The sequence below is a fragment of the Maniola jurtina genome, chromosome 10 (genome assembly GCF_905333055.1).
Source record: "Maniola jurtina chromosome 10, ilManJurt1.1, whole genome shotgun sequence".
In the NCBI taxonomy this organism is placed as follows: Eukaryota; Metazoa; Arthropoda; class Insecta; order Lepidoptera; family Nymphalidae; genus Maniola; species Maniola jurtina.
In genome coordinates, this window is record NC_060038.1 from 13213049 (window position 1) to 13232637 (window position 19589).

The following is a 19589-nucleotide window of genomic DNA, read 5'->3' on the forward strand; positions in this document are numbered from 1 at the left end:
GAAACTAATATCTGTGTCTGTACATAATATCGTATAGGAAAACTTCCAAAATTTTGTTGATCAAACTAATATTGCCACCCGCAAAGTGATTCGATTTCGATTTGAGCTTCGGAATACGAGAAACAGCCGAAATTCCTAAATCCGATGATCGTTTTTTGGTTAGGCGTGAGATATCGACCGTGTCTTATGCCCAGGGCCTATTTTTAGCAATCGACCCATTTGCCTCCTATACCTACATGAAAATTTCAGGAGCATCCCATTGGCTGAGGCGCCATGACGTCACAATGAGATGCCGGCCAATCAGAGGCGGAGGCTTTGCGCATGGCCGGGAAGGCTTTGCATCGGCTCCGGCGAAGGATGTCAGTCTGGGCTTGCGAAACCCAGGTGTGCCAAGCTCGCGCCAACACAGCACAAGGTTAATATTTTTCATTTATTTATCCGCCATTTTGGTTTTACGTTACGTTTAAATTTCGTGTTCCATTTTCAAATTCAGGTGTTATTATAGTGTTTTATTGTATACGCTTCGGTTTTTGTGTGTCTATGGAAGTTGCGTTATATAATCGTGGTTTTGCTGTTGCGTAATGTATGTGGTGTGCGAGTGAGTGGGAGGATATTTTGGGGGCGTGTGAGAGGGATGGCGTTAGTTAGTGATTTTTTTTAGTGAGGCTATACTATGTAGAAAATGTATTTTATATTATGTATTTTAAATAAGTTATGTGATATATGTAGATGGGCGAATTGTACGCCAATGCGGTTATCTCGTAGACGGTCTACCGCACTGCTACAAAATTATATCGTAGCACGTAGCACATGGTATAGACTTATAGACCTATAATATTAGACTGAAATATAGTAGAATGACTAAAATGTGTAAAATTTAAATGGTACCTAAGATTACTTTTATGAAATAGATAATATGGAGTAAAAAAAATTTGCCAAATTTTTTAAGAACAGCTTAGTTAAACTAAGCAGTACTTTAAGTACATAAAACCTTGCCGATAAATAATTCATTGAATTCAGTCATTAGCATTGCACCCTCATTGATTTAAATTTGAACCAATCCAGTAGGTATTATAATATTTAAAAAAAAATAATAACCGAATTTCTTCTGTCTATTAAGAGGGCTCTCTCCGTCACTCGTTTCATACAATCGTAGTTCCGATTTCATTTGAATATTAAGCAACCAAAGTCCATGAAATTTTGCAGACATATTCTAGAAACTAATAACTGCTTTACAGGCAGTTAAAAATATAGCTAAAGATAAAGATATAGATTAAGAGATTTAAATGTTACACAAAGTTTAACGCTCACCTATGGAATTACGAAGTACCTACCTATTTCGCAGAGGTACTAGTACTTCCAAATTCTTTCGCTAAACATAATGTAACTTTAAGGTTGACAGAAACAACGAATTGGTGGGACTTACTCGTACATGGCCGCTGGTAGTCCATTCACTGAATTGATACGAATTTATTTATTTACTAGCGTATGCCCGCGACTTCGTCCGCGTGGACTCCACAAAATTCAAACCCCTGTCTTATCCCTTTCGGGATTAAATTTTCAAAAATCCTTTCCTAGCGGATGTCAACGTCATAATTGCTATCTGCATTCCTTTCAGCCCTATCAGTCCAGTAGTTTGAGCTGTGCATTGATAGATCAATCAGTCAGTCAGTCAGACAGCTTTTCCTTTTATATGTACAGATTTCATCTAGGACACCACTGTCAATATGATTTATGTAAAAGCTCTTACCACACCGGTATGGTTATAAGCTTTTGACTGGCAGCAATGCGCGGGACCGCAATCTAAAGTTTGGATGTATGGATGTTTGTTACTCCTTCACACCACAATGACTTAACCGTTTTGCCGGAATTTGGAATAGATATAGTTTATACACTAATATAACACATAAGCAATTTTCATCTTTCTTGGAAAAAGAGCTTTCACAGGATTTTAAAGACCTAAATCCACAAGGAGGGTATTATCCAGTTCCGGCACCCTCGGTGCGCGAGTCTGACTCGCATTTCGCCGGTTTTTTTTAAATATTAGAGTACATTTTATTTGTGTAAGAGAACTAGGAAACAAAACATACGTGTAAAATTCTAGCGTCTAGACTCTCTAGACGCTTGCGTGTTGCTAGCAACGTTTTTCATAGTAATTTTCCTACACACACAGTCTGAGAGTGAAATTACGTCTCAAGATAAGGGCTTTCGGATGTCTACCGCCGGAAACCGGTGCTCTAACCGTTTCCGGTCGCCATTTTCTGAGCGGAAGTCTGCTCGGTTTTATGACTTCCGACTCTTCTCGTATGAAAATTCAAAGCTTTTGTGCATGAGCTTTTATGACACTGTTGCATGGAAGCAAAACTTGTAGAACATGCGTCTTAGTTTCTGGATTTTTCTTAGGTGAATTTTTTTAACACTACTGCCCAAAAAGTGTTAATGTTTCAGGGTTTGTGAATCTATGTGAGTTTCTTTATTCAACCATAACTCCGACATGGCGAATTAGATTTAGATATTGTATGGGATATCGTTAGAATTCTTACATCATCCTGAGTGATACTGGCTATGCGGCAGAACAGACGTCTTTTTTTTATCTAGGCTAGCTATAAAACAGCCAAGCTGTTAATTTTATGTAATTGAAGTGCAACGCACACCTGCAGAGTGAAGTGAACATAGTGCAGCTACGGCAAGCGGTGAGCGCTGCGCTGCCTAGTCTCCTCAGTCTTATACTTTCATTATTCCTACGAAATACAAATTACTTCAATCGCTTAAAAACTTTTTTATTTTATTCTAATTTGAACTCTTGCTGCATTTTTATTGACTCTACTCCGACTTTTTTTTCATTATACCTAACCATAATTTAAAATAAATTATCTGAAGAAAATAAGTAAGAAATTTATTGGAAATTGCTACTCTCATGATTTAATTTCCTAGATACTAAAACTCCTCTAAAATAATCTAGAAAAGCCTTGCTTACATTATATTATTTGTTCTTTCTTTGATATGTGTACCTATGTGTGTATCTATGTAATCAAAAAAATCTTTTGTCCTTGTTCCAGAAAACCATCTTGGCGCACCATGAGCGAGCACTAACGCCCAAAAAAAGTCCTAAACAAACCGATACATATCAAAAAATGCACTGATAGCGTTAACTTTAGATTATACACAACATTCTAGTCTAGATTATAAAAAGAAATAAGTATTGCACTTTGTTATTTTTAAGAAAAAAAGAATAGAGTGAAAGTCGTTCGAAATTTGAAAGTTCGTGTTCGGGTTTTCCGCGCGCGTGGGGCAGTCGCCCCCTGGGCTTTGACCGTGGAGGACGAGGGGGGAGCGCTGCTCGGGCGGCTGCAGGGCGCGCTGCGGGGCGGCGCCGCAGCCGCTTCGCCCTCACGAGTCGCCAACTCCATCAAAGGCTACCTCACTAACAAAGTTGGCTCGCTTCAATTGAGAGATACAGGTATGTTTATTCTGTTCAAAATGTAAATTGAGGGTATTTTCTCTGCATCGGAAGACGAAACAGCTGTAGTTTACTTAGAAGTAGCACAGAAGGCGCGTTAACAGTATTGTCATTCGACAGTAGAAGCCGCTTATTCATGTCTAGTCAATCATAGTTACGTGTTTAATGTAACTTCATCATGATTGGTTCGTATTGAGTATCATGTGACACTGGCCACTGTTTCAAAGTGTTTTCAGTTACAGAGTAATAGTCGGATTTATTTGGATTAGTAGAGATCGCTTAACATGGTTATTCGTTACGCTATAATATCGGGTACAGAATATTTTTATACTTGGCCGTTCGCTAGTTTTACGTTTAAGTCTACTCGTTAAAGTCGGTTAGAAGTAGTAATATTCTATTTAGTTTTAATAAAATCCAGAACTAAAAATACGTACTCTAGAGTCTACCATACTTACTAACTAATTTTCCGCCAAATATGTGGCTAGTCTGTTGTACACAGCTATATAAATGTTCGACTGGGGAAAACCATAAACAAGAAAAGAAAAAAAATGTCCAGTCTTTGGTATCTAAGGGTAAATCTCAAAACTACATTAAAATAACAAGTCTAAATGCATTTCTATTCCTTTCATAATGCTTCCTGTGGACTAGGACTAGATTTAGACCTGCCTATTTGGTTTAGATTAGAAACTGTAGAAGCAAAGATAATTTTAGTATACAACAGAATTAGCCGCATTTTAAATAAAATAATTATCTACATTATTAAACTAAAATAATTATTAATTAACCACATTATTTGGATAAAATAAATAGCCACATCACTTGAACAAAGTTATATGAGCGCCGGGTACATTTTGGGTCAAGAGGTATGCACTTGACATATTTTACCTTCAAAACGTTACAGCGAAATACTTAACTGGTAACAGTTTAACTTTCATCCCGCAACACCCTAATCAGGGACCGGGAGGCTGCGAGTGACGTCGGCAAATTGAGTTGCCTTTGATCCAACGCGTTACCAGCAAATTGACATTTAACTAACAACATTTTGGGATCATGGTTATCTTTTTATTTCCCTTTCACCGGTTGAAAGATCTTTGCTAGATTAGAATCTCGCTAAGAACCTAAGGTCCGGGTCCAGCAAATTGGCATTTGACTAACAACATTTTCGGATCACGATTATTTTTTTGTGTTTATGCCTCATATCACTCAGAAAAGCAGGTATCAGAAAATAATTCAAAGGTATTCAATAACCGCCCGAGTCTCGGAGGGTGACTGATTAAAACGTCCAAATACCCGTATTTATGCACAAACAGAAGGTCCTTGTTTAATACCGAGATAGTTTCAGAATAATAGATCCTTGTTTCAAGTTTTAATTACTTACCGTACGTTTACTAACTTGGACAGTATAAAACACAAATGTTTGTTTTACCCAGCTAGAAACAGCACTTTATCTTTCATCCAAACTTTTCACTCAGGAAAAACATTGCTTCTCCGCTGTTTGCTTTGTCCTTGTTAAGTCATCCCGCCCCCGTTTTATTTAATAAGGGCCAAATATTTGCACGTCGTTAGCGCCCTTCCAAAATAAATGTTATCGCTGGAATATGGAACAAGATGTGTGATTATTTTAAGTATAGATAACCTAAACTTATGCAAACGAAATCGTAATCGTAAACGAAATCGTAATTCGTTGAGGATTCGTTTGTTTTAGTTTTTTTGTTAATCCCGTAGCGACTCCGATCTTTCGGGTTAAATAAAAGTAGGTAGCTTGCGTCCCGTCTTCAGTGCGTTTCATCAAGATCAGGTGTACCTATTGCTGAGGATAATTCTTTCGGTGCTACAAAATTCTTATAATAATAATTTTTATCTTATGTCTCATACCTACCACCACCTATTACCAAGATACTTAAACTAACTTAAACTGTGAAACAAGGGTTAGGTAATGTTAGGTAAAGAGGTAATGTGTGCGTGAGTGTGTGTATGTTTATATTTAGGGGTGCGTATTATGTAGGCATGTGTGTAGGTATATACATAATAAATAAAAGTTTTGTGAATTTGATTGTGGGTTTGTGCGTTCGCGCGCTAAACTACTTCCTTATTTATGAAGCTTTACAATCAGGAACGCGAAACTTTCGTTTGACGCTATAAATCTAGTAAGCGGGTGAATTCCCCCAGTTTGACAACCCAGCTCGGTGTATTATTCGAGCACAGCCCAAACCGCGTAACGACAATCTTCAAAGGAGTAACAATTTGCGAACTTTGCTCCTTCACCCCGCCTAATTGCATCAATTACGCCCCACGAGAAGTTATGGCTAGGCTGTGAGACTGTTACTTCGTATTTAGACGTGTTTTATATTGTAAGAGAGGTTAATTCGTTTTGGTAAACGACTAAACGAGCAACGCTTGCTATAAAACATTGAATAAACCTTCAACAAATCAAAATTTTACACTCTTAATATAATGTCTATCTATCTGTAAAAAAAGTTAAACTGACTGACTGACCTATTATTATCAATTTACAGGCTAAAATCTCCATAACGTAGACCATTCTACTATTAAGTAGGTATGTGAATAGTGAGAAACCGTGAACGCAGCATCCTTATGATGTCAACATGATTTCAAGAAGAAATCGACAAACTAAACTAGCGGCACGCTATGATGCCCGGTTTGACGTTTGTCCGCTCATGAAGTTCCGTATTAATTGATAACGACTTTGAAGGAAATAATTGTATTACTTTATTGACGATAGTGATGTGCAGAGATTCATAAATTTTATCGAATGTAGTTTTAGGTTTAGGACTCAAAATTTATTTATTAAATTGATTTCTTAAATGTATACAAGTGTAGAAAAATCAGTTTGCACCATTTAAGGGGTGAATGTACTTGTGAATATGAACAATTTTCACTATGTGGACAAACCTCTGAAATCGCAAAAAAATATCAATAAATTTTTAAAAATGGAATCTAATACGATCGTCACATAGGATCGCTGGCTAGCACAACTACTACCTCCGGCAAACTCGCGTCAATGCTCAATGCAAAACAAAGCAGTTTCGAATTGACGTTGCTTCGAAAAGTATAAACTGTCAGTGCAATGCGATTGTGATATAGTTTTGACCTGGCTTTGGATTTCAAATATTGATACTGCATTACTGTTGACCCTTGCTCGTTAATTTGGACTCTGTTCAAGCCCTTTGTTGTGGATTTCGTCGATATGACCGAACGTACGCAGAGAACTGTTCTAAATAGTCAGACACGTGAGTTCGTAATACGCCTTCGTAACTATTTCGATCGTGAAGCTCAAAATGGAGGGCCAATTTTACCTATAACGTCAGTGGTTGAACGCGTAGCTGATGCGCTTAATATTGGACAACGAACTGTTAGACGGATAACTAAAAAAAAATATGGCGAGACTGGCACAGAAGAAAATAAACTTCACACACCAAAAAAGAGAAAACGAGCAAAACCAGTCGTAGGCATCGATAGCTTTGATGCCGATGCTATCCGAAGACATGTTTACGGCTACTATTTACAGAAGGAGTATCCAACAAGAAAAAAGTTGGTGCATTCACTGAAGGAAGCTGGATTATTCTTCGGTGGGGAAAGTTCTTTAACGAAGATTTTGAAGACCATTGGATTTCGATACAAAAAATGTAACAAACGCAAAATATTGATGGAAAGATTTGATATAGCGATGGCAAGGTATACTTTTTTACGGCAAGTGAAAGAAATCAAAAATTGGCAAAATGTTGTGTTCTTGGATGAAACATGGCTTAATGCTAACCATACTGTAGGCCGTTCTTGGAACGATGACACAGCAGCATCTACTTCCAAAGTTCCTGTAGGAAAAGGATCGCGACTTATAATTTGTCACGCCGGAACCATCAACGGGTTTGTCGAAGGTTCTCTCATGGCTTTTGCGTCAAAAACCACTGGAGACTATCATGAAGACATGAATGGAGAAAAGTTTACTGAATGGTTTACCTCAATGTTGTGTAGCCTCCCTGAACCATCTATTATAATTATGGACAACGCCCCATACCACTCGATGCAAATTGACAAGCCACCTGCCCAATCCCAAAAGAAAGCTGATATCGTCGCATGGCTTCGTAAAAATGGCGTAGATGCAAACATGAATATGTTAAAAGCGGAATTAGTACGTCTTTTAAAAGAAAACAAACCAACCAAGATCCGATACGTCATTGACGAAATAGCATTAGAACATGGGCACAGAGTTATACGGTTACCGCCTTACCATTGTGAGTATAATGCGATTGAGTTGGTGTGGGCTCAAATTAAGGGATATGCTGCAAGACACAATACAGAACCCCCATTTACCACAAAAAAAATGCTAAAATTATTAGAAGAAGCTTGTGAACATGTGACTAAAGGAGACTGGGAAAAGGTTGTGAATAGAACTGTTAAATTAATAAGGGAAGATTATGAAAGAGATGTGAAAATAGATAATATTATAGAAAACGAACATATAATTATTAATGTATGTGATGATAGCAGTGACGACAGTGAAAATAGTAGTATGGACGAATCTGATTAATTATGGCCTTTTGTGGCACCTTTTTTGGTATCTTTTGTATTCATATGTTTCTTGTGTGCATATAAAGTATGTATATTCATTTTCGTTCAAATATTCAGTTCGTTCAAATAAATTAAATAAACATATACATTTTTGTTTTATTAAACCTATTTAATCAGGTACAAAAACAAAACTTAATTGTTTTTTGTTCGAGAATAAATTGACATTCCACATCACTATTGTAATGTGTCAAACCGGCCATCATAGCGTGCCGCTAGTGTAATACGCTTTCATCACAGAATTAGTAATAAATAATAAGACAAATGATTTCTGTGGTTTCATCGTACGAATGAAACGAACCCATCAAGACAAGTTCATAGTTTTACATCGTTAAGACTAGTTCTTTATTATATTAGTAGAACTCAGTAGATACTTAGGTAGTTTTTGTAAGCCGTATCTGCTTGATGATTTTATGTCAGAGGTTCCTTTCATAGTGGCGGTATTTGTCACAGATATATTTTTCTAATAACGTATCTATACTTATTTATAACTAAAGACTCTTTCCAATGAACTCTTACAATGTTTCGACTTTCCTACCTTTGCTTGTTTGATGTTATCATATCATAGAAACATAGTTGCACAGACATAAAATACTAGCGACCCGCCCCGGCTTCGCACGGGTGGACATTTATTTTTTCTATTTTCCGGGATAAAATATAGCCTATACGGATTCGGAAGAATCCCTTTCAGTAATGGTAAAAGAAATTTTTAAATCGGTCCAGTAGTTTTTGAGCCTATTCAATACAAACTTACAAAAATACAAAGGTTTCCTCTTTATAATATTAGTATAGATACTCTATCAAACAAAGGTACGTGGTATAGCCGGGAGGTTGGGGTGGGCTAAAGCTAAGGCCATGAATATTTGATATCGCCCCTGCGCCGCAGGCAGGACTCGCAACTCGTGTGGCACGCGAATACATTCGACAGATGGTGAACTAGAATAAATGCGTTTGAAGAAAATGGTACGGTCTTAGGTAATCGAGCTATATTTTGAACTAGCTGACGCCCGCGACTTCGTCCGCGTGGATTTAGGTTTTTCGAAATCCCGTGGAAACTCTTTGGTTTTCCGGGATAAAAAGTAGCCTATGTGCTAATCCAGGATAATTTAATATGAACTTTATACCATAGCAATAAAGCTCAAATTGACTACGTTTTAGTTAGAAATCATTTGTATGGGAAAAAGAAAAGGGCTATTTTTAGGGTTTTTCCAGCAATAATTCTAATTTTTCTCGCCGTAAAAACCATCCTTGAACTTCAACGAACATTTAAAAAAAAGATTTGGCCAAATTGGTCCAGGCGTTGTTGAGTTATGCGCTTACCAACACATTTTGCGATTCATTTTTATATTATAGATTATTAAAGTTTTCAACAAACTCTTATTTGAATTACAAGGCTTAGAGAAAACTCTATTATTCTTACCTGATTTCCAAAGTTTATTCAACCGACCTAGGTATGTAAAACCGGTCAAGTGCGAGCCGGACACACACAACAAGGGTTCCATACTATCGTTATGTTTTATTTGCTAGGTGGACATTTTGTAATTTTTGTTACTTGTTTTTATTTCTCTACCGATTACGGTTTAGCCGGCTAACAGACAGACGGACAGACAGACAGATGGACAGCGGAGGCTTTCTTAGCAGATTTCTACGTCACTCATAATAGCTACCTGCATTGCAAATTTCAGCCCGAGCCGTCTAGTAGTTTGAGTAGTGCGTAGATAGATCAGTCAGTCAGTCAGCTTTTCCTTTTATATATATTATATCACTAGTGAGATTGTAATAGCACGGTTTTGACAATATTCCTGCGATATATATACAGAAGATTAGATTTCGAAGCTTAGATAAATTGATGATCCTATTTTCAACACGGAAAGCAAAGTGGAGTGGCACTCTTAAGTATTTGTACTAAAGTCAACGATTTCACAAACAAAAATACATTGGAACCCATACTTGCTCTACAAAACCCAAGACATCCTCCGACCCCATTACATATTTATAAAGATAAATTGGTTAACATTCTAGCCCGGGGCGACACGGGGCCCATTCTGTGATGGGAAATGTATTGATTTTTACCTCTAGTAACTTTTGCTTCGAAGGTTCTTGTACTTTCTTGTACTTTAATTTCGTTTACTATTAAAGTATGTTATCAAATGGTATCGTCTGCCAATCCGCACTTAGCAAGCTTGGCTGACTGTGACCTAGCAACTTCTCATCCTGAGAGGAGACCCGTCTTCAGTAGTGAGCCGGCGCGATGGGTTTTATGATGATAATGGTAACGATAGAACAATGAAAACTAAGATAAAACAACACATTTGTTTCCTTTGCGAAACAAAGCAAAAATAATACGAGGTCGGTTAAAAAGCATTTAAATGACTTGAACCATTCTAGATTCCACCTCGAATGCATTTCTAAGTTCTTCAGTTTACTCTACAAACTAATTTTCAAAACTTATGTACTTACTTTTATGATAACTTTATTTTATACAAGAGACGTCATAATATATGAAAAGCTACAATAAAGGAAAATCCAATCAAAATTAGTACATGATTACATACGAATGTAATTAGTGTCATTACGAATGGTACTTTAACAATAATCGCGATTGTCATCGATTGTTAGTGGGTTGCAGCCCCCCTTTGCTTCAACGTCGCGTGATAAATGGATTTCCTGCTTCTTTCTTTGAAGTTGGTAAAAAAATCATTAGTAGATCGTATACTAAACAACCACTATTGTGGTTCTATGGTATCTAGGTTCAACAACAAAAATTTATCTACTAATAACGACTATACCTTTATACTAACTTGCTGTGCTAGGTTCAACAATAAATATTCATCTACTAATAACTACTATATCTATATAGTTATACCAACTTGCTGTGTAGGCAAACGGACGGTGCCTATTATAGGTGTATTGTGTGGCTATTTTGTTAACCGACTTCGAAAAAAGGAGGAGGTTCTCAATTCGTCGGAATCTTTTTTTTTAAATTATAGACTGTCATTAGCGGGTTGGGGCCCCAAGCCTTGCTTTAAGGTGGATTTTCCTGCTTCTTTCTTCGGTGTGGAAGACGAGAGACATATCACACTAATATTATAAAGGCGAAAGTTTGTATGTGTGTGTGTGTGTGTGTGTGTGTGTGTGTGTGTGTGTGTGTGTGTGTGTGTGTATGTTTGTTACTCCTTCACGCAAAAACTACTGGACGGATCTTTCTGAAATTTAGAATGGAGATAGATAATATCCTGGATTAGCACATAGGCTACTTTTTATCCCGGAAAATCAAAGAGTTCCCACGGGATTTCAAAAAACCTAAATCCACGCGGGCGAAGTCGCGGGCATCGGCTAGTGATTGATAATGATGATGACAATAACGGGAAATCCAATCAAAATTAGTTTTTTTTTTGTTTTTTTTTTTTTTAAGAATATTAGCCATGTTAAATGACTAATATTCCCCTTTCCTCTCCAACTAAGCGTCAGGCTTGTGCTAGGAGTAGGTACGACAATAGTGCAACGGGCGGGGTTTAAACCGTCGACCTTTCGGTTTTCAGTCCACTCCTTTACCGGTTGAGCTATTGAGGCTCTACAATTAGTGCAATATTACAACAATTAATAAAGGATGTAACTGCCATTACAACTGCCAGTGGTACTTGAGCCATAATCGCGATTGTCATAGCGGGTTGCGGCTCCCCTTGCTTTGACGTTGCGTGACAAATGGATTTTCCTGGTTCTTTGTTAGGTGTGGAAGACGAGAGACCTGTTGTATGTCCGGCTGTACACGTCTATCGGCTGATAATGATGATGATGATGACAATAACGGGAAATCCAATCAAAATTATATCAATTAATAACGGATGTAAGCGTCATTAGAACTGTCAATGGTACTTGAACAACATTCGCGATTGTCATAGCGGGTTGCGGCTCCCCTTGCTTTGACGTTGCGTGACAAATGGATTTTCCTGCTTCTTTGTTTGGTGTGGAAGACGAGAGACCTGTTGTATGTCCGGCTGTAGACGTCTATCGGCTGATAATGATGATGATGATGACAATAACGGAAAATCCAATCAAAATTATATCAATTAATAACGGATGTAAGCGTCATTTTAGAACTGTCAATGGTACTTGAGCAACAATCGCGATTGTCATAGCGGGTTTTTTTTCGTGTAACATTCTTTACGTGCTCCACGATATTGCTTATTATATTTAAATGTTTCATACACTGCCTTCATCATTTTTAGGACTGCCATCTGACCTCCGATTTTGCACATTAACGCACTGAGGTACATACAAATGATCGAAAGCTAAGCTAACTTAGCTAACAGCTAAATTTCGGTAAAAATACTTGAGTTATGGTTATATAATATTATTATATATTATTTGTACCGAACACCTTGTACGCCTATCGTTACCCAGAATTTTCTATCTCACCATTATGTGCGCCGTTAATCGATATAGAGTTTTTAAGATACTAATAACTGCGAAAGTGGGCTTGTCTGCCTGTCTGTCTGTTTGTCTGTCTTCTAGCTTTTCATGGACCACTTCCGTTTAACTGATTAAGGCGTTTGGTACAGATGATCCCATGGAGGGACGTATAGGACGTATATTTTATCCCGGAAAACCAGAGTTCCCCCGGGAGTTTTAAAAACCTGAATCCACGCGGACCATGTCATAGCATCATAAAAGTCGGTAAGTACCTACTACTTACCGACTTTTACATTACGATATTAGATGCCTTTGACGCGACGTAGGTAACTCTAAAGTTGTCTATACGTTTATTTTTCTCATTGTTTTAACTTCAAAACTAATGAAAACACAGAGCAGTTATTTTTGATGCGTGGATTTGATTAGCATATTTGAATTTCAAATTAAAACACACATTTCGCAAAACGAGGGGAGACGTAGCAAGGCTGTCACCAAGGATTTAGCTCAGGGAAGTCAAACACTAGAAAAGAAAGGTATTAACTAGATAGGAGCAAATAAAAAACCTCCCTGTAGGTACCTCCTAAACTTAAAGTTAACGAAAAAATACACTGGAGCCTCTGGGACCGCAATTTGATTAACATTTTTTTGGAGTTTATTTGGCAGTATTTGAAAATAGCGCCAGGCAGTGGTAAAAAAAATGAGTAGGATGGCATAGTTTTTGCATGTGATGCGGAGAGAAGAAAATTATATCACTAGAAGAATGATTAATACGCATGTAGAAGGAAAAACGACGAAAAAAGGCTAAAAAATAGATGAATGGATTGCGTGGTAGAGGATTTGTGTAAAAAAGGGGTGGTATAATGCGTTGACGGATGACAGAAGCGAGTGGAAGAAGAAGATACGTTGTGCTAACCCCACACCACGTGGGATAAGGATAGGCAGAAAATTTGACAGTATGTAGGCTACACACATATTTAAAAATAAATGTTCGAAAAAAAAACCTTTACTCAAGTATTTATTAATTTCACTTTATGTTGTAAGAAAAATAAAACCTAATTTTTACGAAGGAACTCGTGTCGTTTAATTATTTCATCATCAATGCACTGAGGATTCCTTAAGTATTTCTTCTCAGTAGAATTTTACCTTCCAACTCTAGCAGCAGTAGTAAACAGAGGCGCAAGCGAAGCAAGCGCGAAATTTACTAAAAATGAAAAGAAAACTCGTCTTATTTTCTGCAATTTTGCAAAGGGAGAAGGGGTTCAAACCCCCCTTCGCTCGCAACCTACCCCCCTGCATATGGACAGGAGAGTTGAGATGTAGGTAGAAAACCACGCAACTCCCCTGGTTAGCTCAGAGATAAATAGCCGGCAGGGCAGAGGGCGCTGATTGCCCCAGCGGCTGCGACGTGATTAGAATTTGTACGGTTGCAGTTCCTTGCCGTTCACTATCGGGGGTCGGATCGCTTCATCAGCTGATTTCAGATAGGAATGTACTCGAGTGAATTACTGTGCTATGATTCGAGATAGGTGTTAAACTGTAGGTAGGTAGGTATTAGGTAGAGCCTAGGGGGTATTTCCCTGATTACTAAATATTTTGTTACTATTATTATAAATATTATTATACTGTTTTGGGTTTTTTTTAACCCCCGACCCAAAAGAGGGGTGTTATAAGTTTGACGTGTGTATCTGTGTATCTATGTATCTGTCTGTGGCATCGTAGCTCCTAAACTAATGAACCGATTTTAATTTAGTTTTTTGTGTGTGAAAGGTGGCTTGATCGAGAGTGTTCTTAGCTATAATCCAAGAAAATCGGTTCAGCCGTTTGAAAGTTATCAGCCTTTTCTAGTTACTGTGACCTTCACTTGTCGGGGGTGTTATAAATTTTTAATTTACACTTGTTAATTCTAATTTGAGAACAAACAATAATAATGTGATTTAAATCTTATTCAAAATACAGCACCTATTCTTCTTTTCCATTATTAAAAGAATCATGTTCAAAAGTTAATTTTGTAACTTTTTAACCCCCGACCCAAAAAGAGGGGTGTTATAAGTTTGACGTGTGTATCTGTGTATCTGTGTGTCTGTGTATCTGTGTATCTGTCTGTGGCATCGTAGCGCCTAAACGAATGAACCGATTTTAATTTACTTTTTTTTGTTTGAAAGGTGGCTTGATCGAGAGTGTTCTTAGCTATAATCCAAAAAAATTGGTTCAGCCGTTTAAAAGTTATCAGCTATTTTCTAGTTTTCTTGTAGAAAAGAAGGTTAGATAACCCTTAGGTTCATAATATTCAAGTGTCAATTGACAAATGTCAAGTTGTCAAGATGGACGTTGCCTAGATATACATAATTATTTATTTGAAAATGATTTGTCGGGGGTGTTGAAAATTTTTAATTTACACTTGTTATTAGGAGAGCTAAATAATGCAACATAATGGCATATCACAGCCTAAGGGGCACGTCATGTGCAGTAATTTAAAATGTAGTAAGAGACGTTTGCAGACTATTCCAATTCTACAGCACGATCGGCACGAAATAGACTGCTGCATGCTGCTTAGTGCCGCAAAATTATTGTTCCCATTTGCAGAATATCACAATGTCGCATGTTGTTGCTCCTTAGCCTTTGCATATTATTAGTAAGTTGCAATAATAAATAATTATTATGTAGGTACTTAACAACAAAAATTCGCAGTTTTTTAAAAATATTATACACTATTTATGTAGGAGGCATCTATCCTTGTTCTGTGTTACTATTCATATTTTTAACAGATTGGAGAAAAATGATATTTTTTATATCTATCAAACAGAATAAAACAAAGCAACATAAAATTTTCATCCCAAGATAAATTGTGTCCATTAGGGAAAGTTGAACAAAAGCAGCGTCCAATAAAGATACCAGGCACACTTCCGGTATTACTCGCTGGTCTTCACGGATAATATCCGTCCCTAATTAGGGTCGCCACACAATAAACATTTTCCGGGACAGAAAATTGAAACGGAATTTTATAGGGATTTTAACAAAATAACCGAATTAAATTGGTTTAATTCGGTTATTTAGTTAAAATCTCTATAAAATTGAACAATGAATCTAACCGTTTTGTCAACTGTATTTATAATTTATTCTATGGAACTGCAATAAATCTAAATATATTTGTCTCGTAAAAGCTAATGATGTACAGTTATAATGTATCTTATTCGAAAAATCAAACTTTAGAACGCCTAGAAGCACTGTTAGCTGTTATCTGCAATTTCTTAGCTAATTTTTAATTCCGAAAATCAAAGAGTTTTCACTCGTAGTTAAAAAACTATACCTACTAGTGGACCAAGCTGCAAGTTTCATCTCGGATATTATATACAAAAAGGAACTGAAATGAAGCATTCAGGATAATAGAAACAAATAATTATTATTATTGTAATTATTATTATTATACGGCCCATAAGTACCCATATGTAAACTTTACTGAGCATTAACTCCGTATCCGACTCCAAATTTTGTCTCTACATTCCCTTTGAAACAACAATCTATTGTCAATTGCAGGAATCCGGCAACTTTGGCGCGGAACAAACTTAATCCCACTTTTAATAAACACCGTTCCCCCTTTGTTAATATTCGCCCTTTTCCTCAGGCTTACCGTTGTATTCCAACCACAACAATATCAGAGTAGAGGGTGTGCGACTGAGTATTCTAGGTGCAGGGCTGCCAACTTGTCCCGGAATTCAAAATATGTACCTAGTAGTACTAGCGGATGCCCGCATGGATTAAGATTTTTATAGATCCCGTGGGAACTTTTAATCAAACGATTTTCCGGGATAAAAAGTTGCCTATTTCGATTATAGGGACGCAAGCTACTTCGGTACCAAACATACAAATCGGTTAAGTGGATGGATCTTTAGGAATCTCGCGGGAACTCTTTGATTTTCCGGGATAAAAGGTAGCCTATGTCCGTCCCCGGGATATAAGCTAACCCTGTACCAAATTTCGTCAGAATCGGTTGACACTGTTGGGCCGCCCGTGAAAAGGTAGCAGACAGACAGACAGACAGACACACTTTCGCATTTATTATACTAGTATAAGTATGGATTTAATACATAAAACGGGACGAATACATACAAGTATTTGTTTATATTTTTCTGAACATTTTTGAGTTCTTTAAACTCAGTATAATAGATAACATTCAGTTTAAAGAACTGAAAAAAAGTTACGGGAATAGTTCTCTGAAAGTTTCAGCTGTTTATTCATTTATCTATTCTTTACAGAAGCAACCTATTTATTGGAAATAATAAGTTTACTACGTAATTATTACGTAGTTAAAATATTTTTATACATTTTTCACCTACATTTCTAAATTTTCTTCGGACTTTTATTTTCCTCCAAGGCCAATATGATTTCGAAATAAACGTTGGTGCATTAACATAATTCTAGTAATACCAAGAAATAAAATGCATAATACTTTGCTTATAAATATTAAACAGTAATAACAACTAAGTACTGAAATGTAAAACTATTTTTAACATGTTTCTCTCGCGAACATTAGAATACAAAATATCATTGTAGGCATAGAAAGCCTATAAAACTGTAAGTAGTTATAAAATATATTTCGCAAATATTATTTATAGTTTGACACGCTCCTTGATAACTAATGATGCGTGAAATGGAACGTATTATAAATATCGGAGGAGGCCGGGGACATGTGGGCGCGGTTATGACAATAATATTATTTTGCAAGATATCCTACCCCTTACCGCTTTGTCATCGCAAAGGCTGTGGATAAACATTCGTTTTATTTGACGCAATGAAATTATATTTGATGAAAAAATTTAATTTTACATGTCTTGTCAAATAATGTTGTAATGTCTTATAACGTTGTTTAAGCAATGATTTTATTTTGTATTTTATATTTATTTTACTGTCTTTATTTTGCAGGAAAGGTTTTTAATATCGTTATTTTTTTAGGAAAGGTCAAGGATTCGTCACTGTCTCGTACGTAATGAAAGAAAATTATATGATAATAATATGTTACTAATGATTAGACACAAATAGCTATTATAATTATTATACCTAACGCTGGTCAAGTGCGGATTGGCAGACTTCACACACCGTTGAGAACAAACATTATGGAAAACTAAGGCATACCGGTTTTCTCACGATGTTTTCCGTCACCGGTAGATCAAGTGATATTTAACTGCTTAAAATATAACCCATAACTCCGAACAGTTAGCTGTGCATGCCCGGGATCGAACACCAGACCCACCCGAATAGGAGGCTGATATCTTAGCCATCTATCACCACGCTATAAAGGTTGAGCCATAAAGGTTTTTATTTTTCCACCGCAAGACTGCGTCCACCCTAACCAATACACATGTTCCTTTGTCCCCTGTTAAATTAGCCGTCAGTAACGCGAGGTAGGTAGGGTAGGGGAGATGATTTGTTGCGATCCAGATAAGGCCCGCTAATACGTCACGGAACACGCTCGCGAGGAAAATTGACCGAGATTCTCATCTCGAGGGCGCCTTGAATAATGATGATGATGCGGCCAGCTTCCGTTAGGGCAAGGGACATGTGGTTGTGTATACCGGAAGGATACTCATAGTTTTTTTAAATAGCTGGTGGACGCGTCTTCTTCCATGCGGATTAAGGTTTTAAAAATCGCTTGAGAATTCTTTTCTTTTCCGGAATAAAAAATAGTCTTTATCCATCTCCAGGATCCTTGCTGTCTTTGTACGAAATACATGATTGTAGGCAACTTTTTTCACGTGGATTTAGGTTTTTTAAAAATTCCGTGGTCTCGGAACTTTTTGATTTGTCGGGACAAAAAGTAGCCATACCTGTTCCCATGATCCCTAACTCTGTAGGTATACGTTTTGTCAAATTCATTTAAATGGATAGGTTTAATATAAATATTGCAGTCAATGGAAATTATGTCTAAATAAAAAAATTACAATAATTATGTAAAGTCAAAAACAGAATTACAAAAACTATTATAAAACTTACAAAGACAATAGATAGATAGACAACGATCGATGTGTGTGACATAAAGAGACCCGATATAAAGTAGGCCTAAAAAATTTATAGTTAGGGGACGTCAGCATAAAATGGAACATGACAATTCAGTTGTGGGCGGCGAAGGCGATAAAAGCTTTTCGCGATGTGGGCATGAAAGCTAGAACAAATGGCCCATGTAGAGAGCAAAGTGCTCATTGCGTTTACTAGGATAATATAAAATGGGCTGACTGGTTAGATAGGTATATGAAGTGGTATGCTCGTACATTTTTAATTTAGCACTTCAATGGTATATCTATTAGCTAAGTGCATATGGCTAATTTGCTACGTGTTACATCTTCTTAATGTATTGTGTTACTAGCGTATGCCCCGAATTCATTCACATGGACTTGACAAATTTCGAACCCGCATGTTGCCCCCCTAGAGGTTGAATTTTCTAAACTCCTTTCTTAGCGGATGTCTACGTCATAATAGCTATCTGCATGCCAAATTTTAGCCAGATCCGTCCAGTAGTTTGAGTTGTGCGTTGAAAGATCAGTCAATCAGTCAGTCAGTCAGCTTTTCCTTTTATATTAAGTACTAGCTGAAGCCCGCGACTTCGTTCGCGTGGATGTAGGTTTTTTAAAGTTCCCGTGGGAACTCTTTGATTTTCCGGGATAAAAAGTAGTCTATGTGCTAATCCAGGGTATAATCTATCTCCATTCTAAATTTCAGCCCAATCCGTCCAGTAGTTTTTGCGTGAAGGAGTAACAAACATACACACACACACACACACACACACACACACATACAAACTTTCTCCTTTATAATATTAGTGTGATACTTAGATGAGCCTAATACCTAAGCCTTTGTTCGCGTGGATTTAGTTTTTTTTAATTCTGTAAGAACTCTTTGATTTTCCGGGAAAATAATAACCTATGTCACTCTCCAGGTTTTAAACTATTAACCATGCAAAAATCACGTCGATTTATTGCTCCTTTGCGATTGAAGGACATACAATCACCAACAAACCAATAAACAGACACACCTTCGCATTTATAATATGGAGAGTGATGTCAGCTTTCTTTTTGATAAAAGCTAATATCGAGCCCTGTTTCCACATCCGTTTTATCACTCATAAAGTAAACCCCAC

General features: G+C 37.0%; 1 protein-coding gene across 1 annotated transcript in view; it reads left to right on the forward strand.

Moving 5' to 3' along the window:
* Positions 1 to 357: 357 nt before the first annotated feature.
* LOC123869110 (choline O-acetyltransferase) overlaps positions 358 to 19589 on the forward strand; it is a 77531-nt gene continuing 58299 nt past the window's right edge. The window contains exons 1-2 of the mRNA XM_045911848.1: positions 358 to 415; positions 3224 to 3460. Coding sequence (XP_045767804.1) covers positions 358 to 415; positions 3224 to 3460 — 295 coding nt within the window. The remainder of the gene's footprint in view (positions 416 to 3223; positions 3461 to 19589) is intronic.